The sequence below is a fragment of the Poecilia formosa genome, unplaced genomic scaffold, assembly GCF_000485575.1.
Source record: "Poecilia formosa unplaced genomic scaffold, Poecilia_formosa-5.1.2 Scaffold366, whole genome shotgun sequence".
NCBI classification, from domain to species: Eukaryota; Metazoa; Chordata; class Actinopteri; order Cyprinodontiformes; family Poeciliidae; genus Poecilia; species Poecilia formosa.
Window position 1 is genome coordinate 91,404 of NW_006800305.1, and position 18,797 is coordinate 110,200.

The following is an 18,797-nucleotide window of genomic DNA, read 5'->3' on the forward strand; positions in this document are numbered from 1 at the left end:
GTTGTAGGTGTGTCAGCTCCTTAGTAATGTACTTATTTATACTCAACACTGATCTATACTTAGACCAAATTACGTTCGTCAGGTCAAACTTCCTTCTGCTCAACACTTTCAGAGGGTGATTAAAAACATCAATGGCACTTAAGTCCAGTCTAAATCCTCTTCTAGGAAAATTTGAGATCTTACTTCAAAGATAAAGGAACGATATTTAAACCGATGTCATGCTCCAGTTCCTCCAGTTTGAAAGGGAAGGCCTGTGGTTGTTGACAGGTTTGTTCTGGTCTCTTACAGGTGGTGGTGAGGTGGAAGAAAAAATTGGAGTTATTGTTTTATGAGGAATTTCAGACAGTATTTGTGTCAGTTTGGTGTCAAATCATTTATTATTCATTTGTGGACAAGAGCTACAATTTCCATCAAAGTTTTGCTTCATTTTGTCGTAGTTTGGCCTTTCCAGTCTATTGCAATTCAATCATTAACTACTTTTAATAACTGGTGGCCAACATTCTCTAACACAGTTTTCTTATTTGAAAAAACACCAGTCGGGTTTTCCTGACCAATCCCAGGTACAGGTTTTCTTGGATGTCTTACTTCTTGATTCTGTTTTGAATAATTCTGCTTTTTATTTTTTTTGGCCACTCTTACATATAAAGAGAGGAAAGTTCTGAATATTACTAGCTAGAAGAAGATTTAAATTTAATAGAAAACTAAAGCATTAGAAAATTATCCACCCATTTGCATAAAGTATGTCTCTAAACAAGGTAGATGCTTTCTGTTGATGCATTTATAGACCACAAATAGTTTTGATGATTTTAATGAGTAGTGAAAAATACCCCAAATTTTTAGCACTTGACCTACCGCACAGATCAGATTAGATCAAGGGAAAATCTCTTTACTTTTTGAAAAACCGACTGATTTTAAGTTATTCAAATGCTGACCAAAACTTAGAAGCTGCAACAGATGAAGATCCAAAGAACTAGAGAGGAAAATCTTTTAGTCCGAGCAGAGATAGCAACCGTCGTGTTCGGGTGAAAACATTTTCCTAAGTACACAATAGCTGAATTCATCCGCAAGATTTCCCCCAACGATGCAATGAAGTGCATCGTGTAAGTGAGTGCAGGAGTCACAAGCTGCCAATGAGAGCTCTGTCAGAAAAACCCACCCACTGAGCCATTCACCACAAAACCTCTGCTGCAAAAATCCCCAACATAAAAAAAAAAATCTAAAAAAAGCAGGCTTTGCTGTCAAAAAACAGGGACGCTACAGAGAAGGACAGACAAAGTGGTCTGTCACACTGCCTGCACCAACACCTTCCCCCTAATCTCATTTGCTCCTTATCAGCCCCATCAAGCTGACCTCGGCCACCGCGAAAATAAATAAAATAAGCCAACAGATGTCCATCAATTTGCCATTGGAGGCTTATCCCCCTCCCCGTCGTCGTATTGCTGCGCGACAACAGCCGAGGCCTCATTTTTAGCCTCATGGAGACAGTAAAGGCTGAATTTGGAAGCAAAAAAGGCCAAGATGATGCATCAGAAATTAAAACAGAGGGAAAAAAGAAGAGAAGTAATGATTGTGGCCATTGTTGTCACTGGCTGGTTGGAGGAGAGGATGGTTACCGGGGCAGCCAGACAAATCTCTCCTGTGTCTCAAGCTGGGGGTGAGTTAAAGTAGGGGGGGGAAGACAATGCATTACTGTCTTTTTTCCTCCTCCTTGAACTTGGCAAAAGTCCAGCGCTGGCAGACAACACAGTGCAGATAAATGCAGTCGATAACACGGTGTGTTCAAACCTGTTTGTCCTCTCTGAGCGTGCCAAACTAGTAACTGCACATGCACATTCGACCTACAAAGCTGGGGTGTGCTGCGCTGTAAATGCATTACGCCACGGTGGACGCCCATCTGCTGACGACAGCAGACTACCGAGATATTCCTGATGCTCAGGCATATGTGGATCTAACGCAACAATAAGCAGTAACCGGGAGCTCGTCTCAAGACCGGAGCAAGGCTTTGTGTGCAAACAGAAAGCGATGATTTGAAACGTGTTTGGTTTTCTGTAGGGCAGGAAGGGAAAGGAAAACAGGAGAACTAGTGTTTTTACTGTGCTGTGCAAGAAAAAGGAAAGTCACTTCAAGTATAGGTGAAGAATCAATGAACATTCAACAAAGCAAAAGAAGTCTCAAAGTGTTAAAAAATAAAAAATGGGTTTTAGGACGTTTTAAAAGTGGCACTTCCAATGTGAAACAACAAATTGTTGCATCATTTCTACCTGTTCATTCACATTAAGCAGATTTACACCTGAAATAGCTGTTAATTTAATGCAAAGATTTTGATTTTTCTAACATTTTACTTGGCAGCTGATTAACCAAAGCGTTCAAACAAAAATGAAGGTGGTTGTGAAAATGTGGCAACATATTTTTATGTTGTTTTTTGGTTACCTTCAGGTCTGAATTGATTTACTGGAACAATATTTGGGGTTCAATGGTCAGTTTTATTTTTTCTCTGTGGATTTAAATATTTTGTTGAATAAATGTTTTTTTTTCTAGTTACTCTGGTTTCCTCCCATAATCTAACAGCATGAATCTGAGAATAAGGGGAGATTTTAAACTGTGTGCTTGGCTGTCTCGTTTTTCTTTATTACTACAAAATAGTCAGTAAAAAGACAAAAATAGGAATGAAAAATTATACAATAATAAATCCAATACCTATAAATTGATTGCATAAAATATTCAAATAATCACGATAATGCTTGCAGCATTTACGCATTTTAGTGAATGCAAACTTTAGTTTTTAGTGTTTTTAAAAGCTCCTTTAAATAAACATTGTTTTTGCTGAACTGAAACCTGTCAACAGTACTGGCCTCTCTTTTAACCTGCTGCTGAAGCTTCAACAGATGCCACTAGTTGTTTTTTTTTATTTTTTGAAGAGGTTTTTGTGACTTCATCGCAGTTCTCTACACCACGATGAAGTCTTTGCTAAAGGTCACCGCAGGAGCTGCAACTTTACCTCATTGGAAGAAATACTGGATATGTTTCGTTGTCATGGAGGCAAAGAAAAAAATGGCGAAATGGAGTACTTGGAAAAAAAAATGCCATTTTCTAAAGCAGACTGAGTGATCAAAGAGTTTTATTATTCTCTGCATAATTTCTCATAACCACCATCTGATTACAGCTCTGTTCAGCAAACTTGAGAACAAACTAATAAAGCTGACAAATGGTAACCTTGTTAAATGATGGCTAGGCCTTCTTTACAGCCACCCGAATCATTCCAGATTTTCCCCTTTAAAAATGTTTCCCATCATAAAGTGACCTAAACATAACTCTGATGTCTGTTTTCAGTGCCGGCGTTCCAGATTGCGGCAGCCAGACTGTGCCACCATCCTTCTCTGTTCTTTCTGTCAGCGTCGGTCTGAATCCTTCATGCCAAACACTAAATCTCTGTTGGAGCTGCGACACGGAGAGGTCTTAGCCAGACAGTGAGCGTTTTCTGAAAGAGGTCGCAACCTCTGTGGATACAATAAGGCGACTTGTCAGCGTTAACAGATTGACGGCTAGCGCGACGCGCATTGTGCGGAGGGGAGCGAGATGTGAGCACGCAGGAAACCGGGCCCCCTCTGTGTCAGAGCCAGCGCCCAGAAACAATGTGGACCGGCTCTGTGTGGCCGTTTACGTCATGGCTGCCGACTCAGTTGGGCGTTTGGGGAATTTTCGAGCAGGCAAATAGAGGCAGATGGAGCAAAGAAAGAATAACCAAAGGCAAATGACCATTCCATCTAAAACGGAGCGCATTAAACATCTGTGTGGTTTGCAAACAGATTTATTTATTTATTTCTTCCTCCACAGCTGCACATCGTGCTGTAACAATACCAAAACTTGGGAGTTCCCCAGAGTGTATTTGTGTTGCAGGACTAATATGAAACTAAACGCTAGTAGCTAGCAGAAAAAATACATCCTCTGGAGGATTTTTTTTTTTTCCAAAGTTCAGATATGAGAAGGAACATTTTTAGTAAGTTTCACCTTTAATATGAGTCCATATAAAATCAGTGAAGGTTTTTCTGTCCCAACGCAGCACTCCAGATGGATCATGTACACAAAATGGCTGAAAAATGAGTCACCAATGGAGCTTTAGCACACGTGCCTCTTTGTTTCAGATACTAATATTGTTGAAATTGCACCATAATCCAGTTTAGCCTGGTGGTGGGCTGATATTTGGGTACGAGCACTGCCTGCGCAGCCAGTGTTTGAGTGTTCAAACACGGCTCTCCCACCGCAAATTTACCTCTTGTTTATCATCTTTTCTATTCAATACTGATGAGGCAGATGGAGGCTGAACGCGCACGCACCAGATAACAAACAAGGCGAGGATGAACAGCAGACAAACAGAAACCACAGCTCCCATCCCAAACACACACACACACACAATCACGTAGAGCACCTACATAGAGTCTGATTCCATCAATTATAAGAGCTTGATTGAGATTTAATTCAAAGCTGGGGTTTAATTGCTAATATCAAAGGATAATTAAGCTGATAAATCATGACTGATCTTATTGAATTAGAGATTGAAATAGCAGAGAACTTGCAAATTGTCTCTGTCAGTTGAATAAGTCATTTAATTGGTCTACAAGTTTTCCTCTGATACTAATCGAACTAAATATTCAGCCTAAAAAAAGAGAGTTAAAATAAGTTTGTCAGTTTGATGCAATTACTAACCATCATTAAAGTAATCTACCTTGAGTTTAGAATATGCTTTTTTCACTCTGCTTCAATAATATTAAGATTTTGCAGAATATTTCACACTCCATAAACCTGTTTTCATTTTACAAACTACACAATTTAATGTTTTTATTAATATTCTTATGCTACAAAATTGTAAGTAGGAAAGAAAAACATATGTTTTATAAATTACAAATATCCCTCACATGCTACCTTATTAGTAAATGTGTGTATTTTAATCTCAGTTCTGTGAATGAAAACCAATGAACGGAGCAGAAACGTCTGCAGGATTAGTTTCTAAAACAACATGCTAAGCTCTGGACACCTCACAGAAATCCGATTCATCCATAAACATAAAATACAAAGACACAAACGCTCATGGTGGCTCTGGAGGAGCTGCAGAGATCAGCAGCTCAGGAGGGAGAATCTGTTCACTTCACAAATCAGGATTTTATGTACAGAGAAGAAACATAATGTTGAAAGAAATGAATGCAAGATCCAATGAGTGGCAGAAAATGAACCCTGGTAATTCAATCTGCATGGTATAACTTGGTGGTGGAAGCATCATGCTGTGCTCAGCAGAAACAGAGGAAAGATTGAGAAAAAAATACTGAAAAAAATGTTTTACACTGCAAAAAACACAAAATATTAAGAATTATTTTTGACTAGTTTCTAGTGCAGATATCTTAGTACACCTGAAATCAGACAAAACTAATTTAAGTAACTTTTCAGCAAGATGTAGGAGATTGTTTTAAATCAATAATTCCTTGATATTGATAAAAAAAGTACTTCTTTTCACTTATAACAACACTGTTAGAATTTCTTGCTGAAAAGTTGCTCTTAAGTTAGTTTTGCCTTATTTAAAGTGAACTGAGATATTTGAACTAGAAACTAGATTGGTAAGGTTTTGTGTTTTTGCAGTGCAGAGAGTATCCTAGTGAGTGTTGGATTATGACGTAAAATCCCGACACAATACAGGTAAAGAAGAGATGAGTGCAAGGCAGAAACAGTGATGTGGAGATCATGAAATACATCAGGAGGAAGAATAATGTGAGTGAAACCAAGTGCACATAAGCAGGATGAGGACTTGGATAGATCCTAATATCTCTCCATGCAATTTCACTGCACTCTTTCACACACACACACACACACACACACACTCTCTCTCAGGCTGCATCTGCCGGAGCTGGTGGCTGTAGTTAAATTGAAATATTTCCCGGCGTGTGTCAGAAGCATGCAGAATGGTAATTATGACAGATCTGATTAGGCGGGCCGAGTCGGGCGGCTCCAGGCTGCAGGTGCGACCTTGTGCATTCCTGCGTGTGTAAATAAAATTAATTACAAGCGTAGGGGGCGCGCGGCGCGTGACATCGGCGCGCACAGGGGGGACTCCCACGGGGGGCACCCTAATGGAATATTTTCCCCGAGTCTAATAATACAGTTGGTATTGACTTGAGGTAATTAGGGGGATCATTAAAGCGCTTTTCCCGGCGTATTTGCCTGCCTGATCAGATTAGTGAGAATGGGCCTCAGAACAAGCCCTGTGTGGTCTGTCAGGAGAAAGAAGTGGAGACAGTGGGAGTGGGTTAGATAGCTCGCATTTGCAGGGAAGACGAAACGAGGAAAACGCCACACCTGGCACAGGAGCGGGAGCAGATTCGGTCAGAGCCAGAGACGGCTCGAGGAATTAGTCCTGAACTAGAGCGGCCAAAAGCTGGAGAACGTTCATTAAACACGTGAAAGGTGATGACGAAGCGTCCCGACAGATTCCCGGCTTAGGCTGGAGGGTAGGAGGAAAGCGAGGAACCGTGAGGGAGCTGTAGCGGCTGGGAGACAGATGGGGTGAGAGGTGGCATGTAAGGCGTAAGTGAGAGAGATTGAAAGAGAGATGCAAAGTGCTCTGAGCATGCTCAGTGCGGCCCGGTGCTAAACAGTCAGATAAAGGCTGCTGGGAATTCCTCTGTCCATTAAACAATAAGAGAAAGACACATTTCAGGGGGGCGACTCACCGTTTGTGAGATAACTCATGAGCTAAATTAATTATTCAGACAGCTGGGTCTCCAGATCAAGAAATTTGTGTCCTTAATAATAGAGGCGATCTGGCCCTGCCTGTTTCCCATGGCAACCTAATAACCAAGCAGGCACGGGAGATAAATAAATAAATCAATTAATAAACAGTCACGGGCCTTTTCGACCCCCGGGGCTCCGGAGCGTCGGCTCTGATCTGCCTAATTTGAGACGTGCGATGTGCGGAGGAGCCACACAGGCGGGGAAGCTAAGCGCATCTTTACAGGCAACTTTAGAGTTTGTTTGGTGTATTTTTACACCGAAAGCTTCAAACAAGGATAAAAGTTTGTAGTAGGGCTGCACAAAATTTGAACAAGATATTATTGTTCAATATGGCAATGAAGATATTTATTGTAATCGATCCATGTTTTTCTCAGCACAGGTTTGCTTTTCCATTTCCCCCTAAACGATTGCATCATGGTCAGGGAAAATCCTTGCAAGGATTAGGGTTAGACATTTTTTAACATATCCGTATCGGTCTGGTAAATGAAACAACACCGATATGAACAACCAGTATTTGTTTCCATCTTGTCTGTTTCTGGACATGTTTAATTTTATTCAAAGCTGTTGAAACAGTCAAGAAATATATATATAATATCATCGACGTCCAACATTGACAATATTTGATATCAGATAGCCGATATTAATATCGGATCTCGATTTTGACCAAGATTTCATATCGGTGCATCTCTACTCCACATACATCAGAGAAGACTTGGGTTGCGAGATAAATCACAGACGTTTCCTCGCAACATCCTGGTGTGGAATATTTATTTTCCAAGGAACTGCTTGTGTTGCATTAGATAATTACATAAACACCATGCTACTCACTAGCCGGGGTCTGTAATCGCGAAAAAATCAAACACAAACAGACATTAACTGCGGAGTTAAGCATTTCTTTATTTATTGCGAACCATCACAAACAATAGCGCATGTTTTTCGGATTTCGTGCAGCTCTATAGCCGATGGTGGTAGCAAGGAAAACCCAGACAAACCTGCTTCACGCACACAACCTCTGCACGATTGAAACGTTATGGCAGATTTCCTAGACCACTGATTGTACGGGATGCCAGCGCCGCTAAAATTTTTGTTGTTGTGCAACAAAATGCCCTTGAATGTAGAGCACCGCATGATGTCTTCCCTTAAGTCATGAAGAAAGTGGATTCACCTTCAAGACAAGCTCTTCTGAAGTCTGCATCCTGAAAGCAGCTCACCGACTTCATCATTTGCTTTTTCATTAATATTTGGATAAATTGCTATATTAAGCTGTAAATCACTGTGACGTGCCGTGAGTGTTTAGAGTTAAGGCTGATGAATTGTTTTAATTTCATTCATCTTCAATAAAGTTTTCAGCTGCCTCTTTAAATGAAATAAATGTAAATTCAGACTTTCTACTTCGCCGTACATTTTGATTTTGGAGTGATGATTGCATTTCAGTGCATTTTTCCGGCTCCAGTCGTGATTTAAAGTGGCTTCTCAGTAACAGACTAACATCTGAGCAGCCACCGTCTAGAAACAGACACTGAGAAAGGTCAGCCATCTGCCTCGCTTGTTAAGCCGCCACTGGATGCAGCGGAGTGATGCATGCAATGTGTGCATGTGTGTGTCCATGCATGGGTTGTGCTGTGGTAAAAAAAATAAAAATTAAAATGAGGAAAATCGTTTAGGGAAAAATTCCAAAACGATGACGACAACGCCGCAGACTCTTCCCGTAACTTCTGACAAGCTTCCACAGTTTTTCCGTCCAGTTCCCTTCCTCCTCTTATCAATGTCACCACCTGCCCCCCATCCCCCCCGCCACCCACCCACCTCCGCATCTCAAGACCAACATGGCACTCACTCGCCCCCTCTGCCATCACCCAAACCCCCCTCCGTCGTCCACGACTCCAGGGACCGCCGTGCCAGGCGGGTGCAGGGTGACAGATGGCACACACCAACCTCCCTCCCCTCCTCGCGCTCTTCTCTCTCTCTGTCTCTCTCTCTCTCTCTCCTCTCTCCCACCCTCCGCCCCCCCACTGCATCAGCCCCCCTGCTCAGCCCACCTCCCTCCTCCAGTGGCGCAGCGGCGGACCAGATCAGTGCCATTCTGTCTCATTAGAGCCTGGCTAATTAGCGTAGCCTCTTCCAGGGGAGAGTGAGTGAGTGAGGGAGAGAGATGGAGAGAGGATGATGATGATGATGGGAAAAGGAGGGCGCTGGTGGTGCTGAAGACGATCTGCGCTCTTTTGGTCATTGAGTCGTCGGAGGGCTTTGAGCCCCGCGGTGCTCCGGGCTCCCAGGGTGCTTGTTTCGCGACAGCGGGGGCTCTGATTCCACCCACCGCATGATTCCTCTCAGGAAGTGTCGGGAATGTTTTGACACGAAAGTCAAGTCAAAGGAATGCCCCCCTTCCTGCCCCTCCAACTCCCCGAACCGCTCCACACCGCCCTGCAGCTAACCTCCCATTGCTTAGCTAAACATTAGCTGCCAGGCTAACCGGTCCCCTCTTAGCATACTGAAAAACTCGTTCAGCTTTCCTGCATCAGGTAATAATTTGAATGTATTTCAGACATTTCACCAAGAAAATAAACAAAAACAGTTCAGAGATCAAATCATAGCTAGCATCTTTACAGACTTATTATGCTTCCCTGAACAGGTTAAAATCCTTTAAATCCAAATAAGTAACTTCTGGCCACGCCCCCCCCCAACTCTACGTCACACTGGGATGTGAAAATGGCTGAAAACAGATGCTCAAATATATCTGTACATCTTTAAAAAGCACAAGCACAGCCTCCTGCACAACCAACAAGAATGCATTAAGTGGTTTCTGGATAGTAAGTCGACCACAAAACACTTGTCTTTTCCAACAGCCATTGTATAAAGATTAAACTTGCTAGAGCTTCGCTGGGGTTGCTAGGAAACAGGCTAGCCTTCGCGGGGTTTCTAGGCTATGTTACATTCCGAAGGTTTTTGAAACGGCTCATTTTCCAGACACCAAAAACCATTAACTTATTACCAAAAAACGACTTTAAGCGCTTGGGTTGTTTTTAGAAGCAGGAGAAACCAAAATGGAAGTACAAATACATGGAAAACGTGAATTTTGCTTAACAACATCCTTTTTTTTTTTAAAATGAAATGTGTCTGTGCCATCACTGGATCATTTTCTCCGATTCGGACGACTCGCGGAGCTCAATGCAAATGGATTAATTCAGATTCTGATTTCCTATCGACACGGCGTCTCTCCTCGTTTTCCCAGATTGACTGGGTGCGAGTCGCAACCTTTAATCAGATAAAGTAACACGGCTCAGGTTAGATTCACAGCTCTATAGTTGCGTCTGAATATGTGGCAGTAAAAGAGTGATTGAAATGCAACACTGAATACGTGAGAGAGGAGGAAGAAGAGGAGGAGGAGGGGGGCTGTTAGGGTCTGGCAGAGGCCTGCTGTGGTTACGAGCCCTAAGAGAGAACAGCATGGCTGTGTTCCAGATAGCTCCCAAACACACTCGTACAACACACACATTCAATCTGCCTGCACAGAAACCTATATCTGATGAAGAAGAAACACACACACAGATCTATACACACACTCAGTGGAGCAGAGCGTGCACCAATCAGGTAAATGTTTACTACTCCTCCATCTTCAGAGCCACAGGATGAAAAAACGGACCGCGTTTCCTTCTGGTTTCTATCAAATACTTGTCTGTGAATAAATCAAGCGCTTCTTCTAAACATACCGCTGCCGGGAAACGCCCACCCAGCACACATGGGACTGACGCGCTGGTCAGCTGATTTTCTGTTCTGAAACACCCCCACCCTCCCAAAGCTGAGCCTGAACTGACAGGACGGTGCCAGCTTCGGCGATGAGGCCTCTTCGTCACCCTCCCCCAACGATTATTTCCCTGGACCCCATATGGGCACCCTGCCAGTCGAGCCCATCCTCCATCTCCATCACCAACCCCGATGCTCGCTGCTAGCAGGAGCCTTTCATTCGGGTTATATTTTCCCTGCAAACATCTCTTGACCTCAGCGAAATGTAAACGAAGACAACTTGCTTCATACGAACCAAAAAAAGGCAATAAAGATGGCGTCGTTGATATCGCACATAATGGGGGGGGGGAACAAAATCCTCCAATCAGAAGGAGCGATGATTTTACCACTAACACCTCTTTTCAAGTGAGCAAGGAGAGATGAGTTGGCAGCAGTGCGTAGCAGGGTTAAACAGACACAGAGTCGGTGCTAATTGCTTACTTGTTTTGCCTTCCCTGATACGAGTTATTGAGAAAATCGTGTTTTTTTTTGTGCATGAATGGAAGGTGGATTCTGTTCTACCTCTCTTGTATAAAGAAACATTTTTATTTCAGACACCGTTAACTCTGCAGCACACTGCAAAAACACAAGCAGGCATTTTTTGATCTAGTTTCTAGTGCAAGTATCTTAGACTTGAAATAAGACAAAACTAACTTACAGGTAACTTTTCAGTACAGCTTGTTTTAAGTCAATAACTCAGTCAAGTAGTAGTTCCACTGGAAAATTATTTCACTTACAACAAGACATTTTTCCTATCTTAGAAATGAAATAATATTTTTATCAGCATTTAGTAATTATTTACTTAAAACAAGCTCCTATATCTTACAGAAATTTTACTTGTAAGTTAGTTTCATCTTATTTCAAGTGCGCTAAGAAATTGTCTCTAGAAATTAGATGAAAAATCCTTAGTTAAATGTTATAAGAATAATTTCACCAAGAACTGAAAATTTCAAAAAACCTCCAGCATAAACATTTTTCTCAAATGTTTAAACGTTAAAAATCAGAATCGACAAGTCAGTCTCTTAAAAAACAAACAAAAATCTGAACCAGCCAGGAAAAGCTTGATACGAACGTTAAGACCATTATTATTATTATTATTATTATACATGTATATTTTGTTTGTAGTTGTCGTTTCTAGGTTTTGTTTTTTCTCTTCCTGCAGGTTTAGAGGCAGACTTGTGTTCTTTCTGCAATTCTTTCTTTCCTCTACTCTTATCTCATTTCCTTTAAAATGTTTTCCCAACCTTTCTCTTTCATCTCTGTGTCCATCATCATATCTGAAATAAATCCAAATAAATTCCTAATAAAGTTTTAAATACATAAGAAGTGGAGCATCGTGGTGAAAGCAGTAATCCTCTGCTTGTGGAAGTAAATCTGTTGGGCTTCACTTTGACACTCAGACAACAATTATCACTGCCACACAGGAAACATAAAAAAAAAAAGAGTTGATTTATGTGAAAATTAAAATAACAACATTCGAAATAAATTAACCAATCGTAAATACAACATAAATATTTTCCTTGAGTGTTTTATTTAAAATTTAAAATCTGAATCGAAGAGTCAGGACTTTAAAAAATTGGAAACCTGGATCGACAAGGAAAATCCTGATCAGTGAATCTCCAACATAACAAGACGCGACTTGAACCCGTCTATGAAGTGGATTAAAATGACTAACAAATGTGGGACCTATTAGGAATTTGCAGTGGAAGCTCTGCGTAAGCTTTGGGAGCAGGTTTGTGGTTGGAGCAGCGACTGGTCTGAAGGTTGCTGGGAGCTGTGGCGGCTGCTGAGGTAAGGGGGGAGACCAGCTGCCCGGGAAGCGCCCATTACGAGATGGAGCCAGAGATAAGTGCTCTCACAGGCCCCTTTTCAGAGGCATAATTAGCACACTTCTTATCTGCAGCTCAATTCACATTCACACCCGCCTGCCATGAATGGAACGTGAAAAAGAGGCAGAAATCGGAGGGAACGGTGGAGGCAGAGGGGCAAGACGGAGAGACGGAAGGGGAGGCGGGGAGGGCACGGTGGAAATCGGTTCCCAGACAAGCCGTCAATTTGGGGAGAAGGAGACAGGAGCGAGTTAATACTGCGACTGCCTTTTCTCTTTCTCCATCCTTCCAAGGAGTCTTTGAACTCTTTAACAAAAACAGTGGTTTGTGCATCAAACTGCAATTTGGTAAAACAAAGCTATCTGGGGCTATAATCATCCTAATCAGCAAGAAAAAAAACATAAAGCCTTTGCAGATATTCCGAGATTATTCCGCCCTTGGTGATCTATTTCCCCACCCGTCCTCCTCATCAGGCACAATTGTGGAAATCTCTCCAGCTCTGCCTGCGACACACACATTACCGCTAAGTCCTGGGTGCCGCAGCTTTAATTGCTTTTAATAAAGAGTTAAACTGCTGGTGTGTTTTCTCCTCGTCTGTTTCTCTGTTTCCAGCACACACAGGCTCGTATTGTTCGAGCTTTGTGAGAAGCTGACAGGGGCCCCTCATCATCATCTTACTGCGCCGAGCTAATATAAACAGGTTTGTTTGGTGTTGAAACAACGTCAACCGCTGAACTCCAAACCCACAATAAAGAAGACATGATGATGATGATGATGACGACGATGATGATATCTCACTGCTGCCGTGTTCTGGAGTCAAACACGTTTCACCTAAAACTTCTGGCCAACTTCACGTGACACAGTTCAATACCTGAGAGAGTTTTTATCATGGATGTTTTATAAAGAGATGTTTGCAAAGAGTTAAATTGCTACTTGATACATAAAGATTATTTAGTTTGAAACACATCTGCTGTTTGCCAGGCTGCAAACTCGCTAACACACTTTAAAATAAAGTAAAATAAGTATCTGTGTTTCCATTGACCATATAAAATTGTGCAAACTGGAATTATGAAAATAAATTCACGTAAAGTAAACACGCCCATTCTTTAGGGTTTTTCGGCTGTATCAAAATTTGTGCATTTTGCAAAACTGTAATGAAAACACTTATTTCATGTGAGCAACAAACTAGTGCTACTTCTGGTGAAAACGACAAAACAGATGGCAGGAAGTAGAAGGAGGATGACTCATCAGGTAAAAAAATGCATTCACGTTTCTTACTTAATGGAAACACAGGAACTGAAAAATTGTGTTTTTTCAGCATTAGTGGAGTATCGACAAAGTTCTGCACACATCTGTAACACAATGGCAGCTACTGAAAAACCTTCTGCTGTAATTGCTCTGAACACGATTAACGAATAAAACGACGAACACGACGGTTCCCGTGTGTCTGGGTACCTGGCTCTTGGACGCAGCCACCTTGGCGAACAGGGCCTGGGACACTTTGGCCCGCTTCATCTCCTGCTGGATCTCGTCGTAGATGGTGGAGGTGATGTTCAAGATGCAGTTCTCGGTCTTGCCGTTCCACTCGCTCGGCAGAGGCGACGGTTTTACCTGAACAAGAAACGCAAGATAAACCTGATGCAGACGTCTAAAAATGTTTAAATGTAAACTTTATTTTGTTGTGGTAAATATAAGTATATGGAGCTAAAAGGTCTATTTGTCTAGACTGATGGCACTTTAAACACGCTGACCATTAATATCTTACAAGTAACGCCTCTTGAACTTAGATTTTATGTTATAAACCAACACAAAGTAGTGCATTGGTGATGTTGCTTATTTTCCTCCAGCAATATTGGTTTGCATGTGGCCCAGAAAGTTACATTTTTATCAGATCTTCTTCTATTGCATGTTTACAGCAAACCTTATACTTTATTTTTCATGGTTTTATCTTAATGCATTTCATCGTACCACTGCTCCATAAATATGATTATCTTTTCACTACTTCAAGAGTGTCAAACTCATTTTCATGTTTCAAGATCATGAATTTCCTCAAAGGTTGTAAGCAGAGTGTATCAATAGAACTAACTAATAATTAAATATTCTAACTTTTTTCAATTAGTACTTCTAAATATTAACATTAAGGTAAATTGGTCCTATACACTTTGATAAAATAATGTATAAACACAGTATTATCATAAAATTTAATGAGTTTAGGGGACCACAGAAATGATTATGATGGGCTGGATTTGGCCTGCGAGCCTCGGGTTTGACCCATGCACTACCTGGTGTTACTCTATCACATAAAATCCCAATAAAATACATAAAAGTTTATGTTTGTAGCGTGAAAAATGCAAAGAAAAAAAAACATTTAAGGGACGGGAAACTGTATTCAATTTGATTTGACATGTGTAGAGCAGTGCATGAAGTCCAGCAGATGTAGAGTGAAGGATGCACTGCAAAAACAAAAACTTATCTTTAGTCCAGATTCTAATGCAAATATCACTTGAATAAAAAGAAAACTAACTTACAGGTAACTTTTCAGCAAGAAATAGGAGCTTGGTTTAAGTCACTAATTCCTTGACATTGATGAAAAACTACTTTTCTGTTGGACGATTATTTCACTTATAACACGGGAAAAATGTTTTGCTATATTATAAAATATTGTCAGTAGAAATAGTACTTTTATATAAAAACAAAGGACTTAAAGCCAGCTCAAATATCTTGTTGAAAAGTTACTTGTATGTTAGTTTTGTTTTATTTCAAATGTGCTGAGATATTTGCAATCTTGGTAAGATTTTGAGTTTTTGCAATTTGGAGTGTGATATGGTGTCGTGTTGTGAGTTTACATGAGGCTCTGCTGATACGTTGGAACTATTAACACTGTGACAACTGAGTGTGACACCCATCAAACTCTGACATATCTGCGTAATATTTGCTGGTGTTTCTAAATACTTTTGCTCAGAAACTGTTGTGTGTGTGTGTGTGCTTTGACCGTGGGTGTAATTGTGTGTTCACATTTTGCAGTGTTGCAGTTGTCGGGGTGAGTGGGTGACGCTGTGTGCTCACAGGTGAAATTCCCACTGGGATCCGGGGATTCCAGTCCTCCGGCCTCACGCTGTTGCAGTCTTCCCTCCGAGGCTGAAAACATCAAGAGCAAAAAAAAAAAAGACACGGCCAAGTTTGTTCAGGCTCACATGTGGAATAATAAAAAGAAATCTGTCTGCACCAACACACACACACACACACACACACACACATTGGAGTGTAGATTACACCCACACTGAGAGCTGGATTGTTGCTTTGCTTAAAACCACTCTGATGTGTTGTATGAAATGTTAGTATTCTTATGTGGAGCTGGTGATTAAAAAGCAAATGCAAGTCAAGTGAAATCAAATCATTTTTAATCAGCGGCTTGTTGCATCTTGACAAAAATCCTTTGACAAGGTAACAAGCATCCTAATAAAAGCATTACCCAAGAATCATTAGCATATGAATCATTCCATACGAGGCTTTTGAAAGGAGGAATGCACAGGGCTGGGTATGAGTGCAAGTGAATGGCATTCAAATAAATTATAATAACACCAACAGCGAACAACTCCTACCAAATAAGAGGCTGGGATCAAAAACATATATATTCAAGTATTTGTCTAGCTGCCTAATACGAGCCTGATGTGTTAACAACAATCCCAGAATCCTGAAATTTGTGGTGGAGATGGAATGTCTGGGCATCCCTGCCTCTTTTATCTTCTTTTACGACAGCTCGACGCGGAGCTCGTCAGTCTGAGCGGGACGATACCGTGTCAAACAAATTGTCGAGGCCTGGACGTGCAGCGACTGGCTGTGGGGGAGCCGAGCCGAGGCGTCAGCACACATGAGAGAAACATACCTCTGCATCTGTTTTTATGAGGCCAATAAAAAGCCTCCTCTGTCTCTGGCTCAATTGCCACCTTGGCTGATTTATGTGCGTGAATTCACACCGCATTGCTCCACCGGAGAGAGGCTGGCAGATGGCCAGGGTGCGCGGAGCGAGCAAGCGAGCGAGCGAGTGAACCTGCGTCTGCGGCCGTGCGCGAGAACTGCCTCGCGCAGGAGCGGCTCTGTATGATGAATGTCTGCGCGCTGAAGTCACGTGGGGGAAGTATACAACCCCTGGAGCGATCGGGCTGATGTGTCAACAGTATTCTGAGAGCTGTTTGAATAAGAATCACAAACCAGATGCTTTGAACTTTTTTTGTTTTTTTTTAATTCATTGTCCTGACTGTTAACACTGCAGATTTACAACCAAGTAGCTGTTTTTGTGTTTTCGTCGAGTTTCTGGTTGGATGGGAATTGGTTTTCTTTAAACTCTGAACTTGTTTTGGTCTTTGTCTTTACTCTTACTGCAGATCTACCTCTGTTTTTACAAACCAGGGCTGGGAGATATAACTTAAAAATAACATCTCCAATTTTTTCACACCAGATTAAATTAAATTTTATTCTTTTTTTTCTCACTTTCTTTTCACTTTCTGAAAATATTTTCAAAAAGTGGCTTTTATCATCTCTGCTTTGAGCAGGACTTTTTCCATCGTTTAATTGCAAGAAAAATAGTTGTAATATTAGCAGAATAAAAACACAATTTTACCCAAAGCACATCTTAAAATGACAAAAAAAGTCACTTTAATGAGACAAAAAGCTTTTATAGAGTTATCAAAATCTTTGAAATGCATTCAGTTGTTCGCATAATCATTTCAAAGTCCTGCTACTGATAATAATCCGATGCAGTTGTGTTAAAAGATGCAGTATTTCCTTATTTATAGATTATTTATAGACTTAAACCATAATATAGCTTCACAAGATGCTCAACATTCCTCATTTGAATTTTTTGTTATGTTATGTGTTGAAGTTACTGCTTCATTTTCCTAAAATTACCACTTTATTGTTGTAATTTTGTTACTTTTTCCTCATAGTTTAAAAAATAAAATAACTGCCCTGTTCGTAAACGTAACCTGAATTCAAAGTCCAAATCCAAACATGCTTGTCAAGCAAGATGGCGGCTTTGGGCTTGGAGTGCATTGGTGAACAAAAAAATCTGGATTTTTCAAAAACCAAACATTTGATGAATCAATAAAATCGATTTATCGCCCAACCTGTTACAAACTGAACTGACATGCAGAAAAGGCTTTTAAGCTAATTTATATAAAGTAACAACACTTAGCAGGTAATTTTTAGCAGTATTAGCACAAAGATCAATAACATTATTGAACAGCTGCTCTAAATTCAATAATGAATGTGCAGGGTTACGCACACCTCCAAATTGCCTAGCCTAGGCTTGGCTGTGCTGGTTGCTGGGAGACGGAAGAAATGTGATATGACCTAAAATCAACATCTTGATATGCAGAGCAGTTACGACTGGTATACTTTATATTCATGGTATGACTCCCCTGGATCGGTTTTTAGAAATTATTTTTATCGCCAATTTAATGGACTTTAAAACTACAGCATCTAAAATAAATAAAGTAAATGTGTAATTTTAGTTGTTAAAAGTTATTTAACAAATAAGCACAACTGAACAAGTTTAGAAGCCTTTTTTGGAGGGAAGATTACGCCAACAGGAAATTAATAAGTCGTGAATGATCAGACCTAAATGTTGCTTTGCCTGAGTTATTCACAGACTTTTTTTTGTAGGATATGAGTTGATTTCCTCTAATTAGCTGGACAGAATTAGTTCAAAGTTTCAAAGTGTCTTTGTCTCGACTGATAACTCTGCAAAGCTACTTCTGGTTTTAAGAATCTGGTTTCATGTGCGCAGAACACTTTGCAGCAGACTTTGTTTTTTACATTTTCACTTCAATAAATTGTTGTGCAAAGATTCATTATTTGGCTCTGATGCACTGCTCTGAATTCAGACAGCTGCTCAGTGTATTAATGTGAACTGCTTGAGTGCTTCTGCTCTAAAGTCCTACTCTCTTTACTAGCAAGCAGAGCACTTAAAAGGAGAGGGGGCTTGATTTTGGAGATGGAAGGGCCTTTGTCCTTCTTACTTTCCCCCCTTTCACCTGAATAAAAGCCAAATATTCTTCACAGACAGGACAGAGGACGCCTTTGTCTGCCCCCGCCACCTCCCAGACGCAGCTGACCGCGCATCAAATGCTCTTAAGTGGTAGAAAGTTGCCACATACGTCTCTCATAAAGGACACTGACTCTAAGAGAGGGTACAGAGTTGTGGTGTGGCATGCAGGGATTTGGAGAGAGGCACCGACTAAACGATGTTTGATCTTTCACGGAGCTTGTCATCACTGAGGGAAACCAAATTTTTTTCTTAGCAAGCGCCGTCTAATGCACGGCAAAAGGTCAAAATTAGCACAGGTTTTTTTTACTTCCTCCATCATTTGTGCCTGATTTTCACCTGAGTGGTGAGGGCGGGGAAGA

General features: G+C 41.0%; 1 protein-coding gene across 2 annotated transcripts in view; it reads right to left on the reverse strand.

The window, feature by feature from the left end:
• The window catches only part of satb1b (SATB homeobox 1b), a 74,652-nt gene that overhangs the window by 12,793 nt on the left and 43,062 nt on the right, over positions 1-18,797 (reverse strand). For both annotated transcript variants that reach the window (XM_007574979.2, XM_007574977.2), the window contains 2 exons: positions 15,456-15,527; positions 13,845-14,000 (listed from right to left, as the gene is read on the reverse strand). In XM_007574979.2, coding sequence (XP_007575041.1) covers positions 13,845-14,000; positions 15,456-15,527 — 228 coding nt within the window. The remainder of the gene's footprint in view (positions 1-13,844; positions 14,001-15,455; positions 15,528-18,797) is intronic.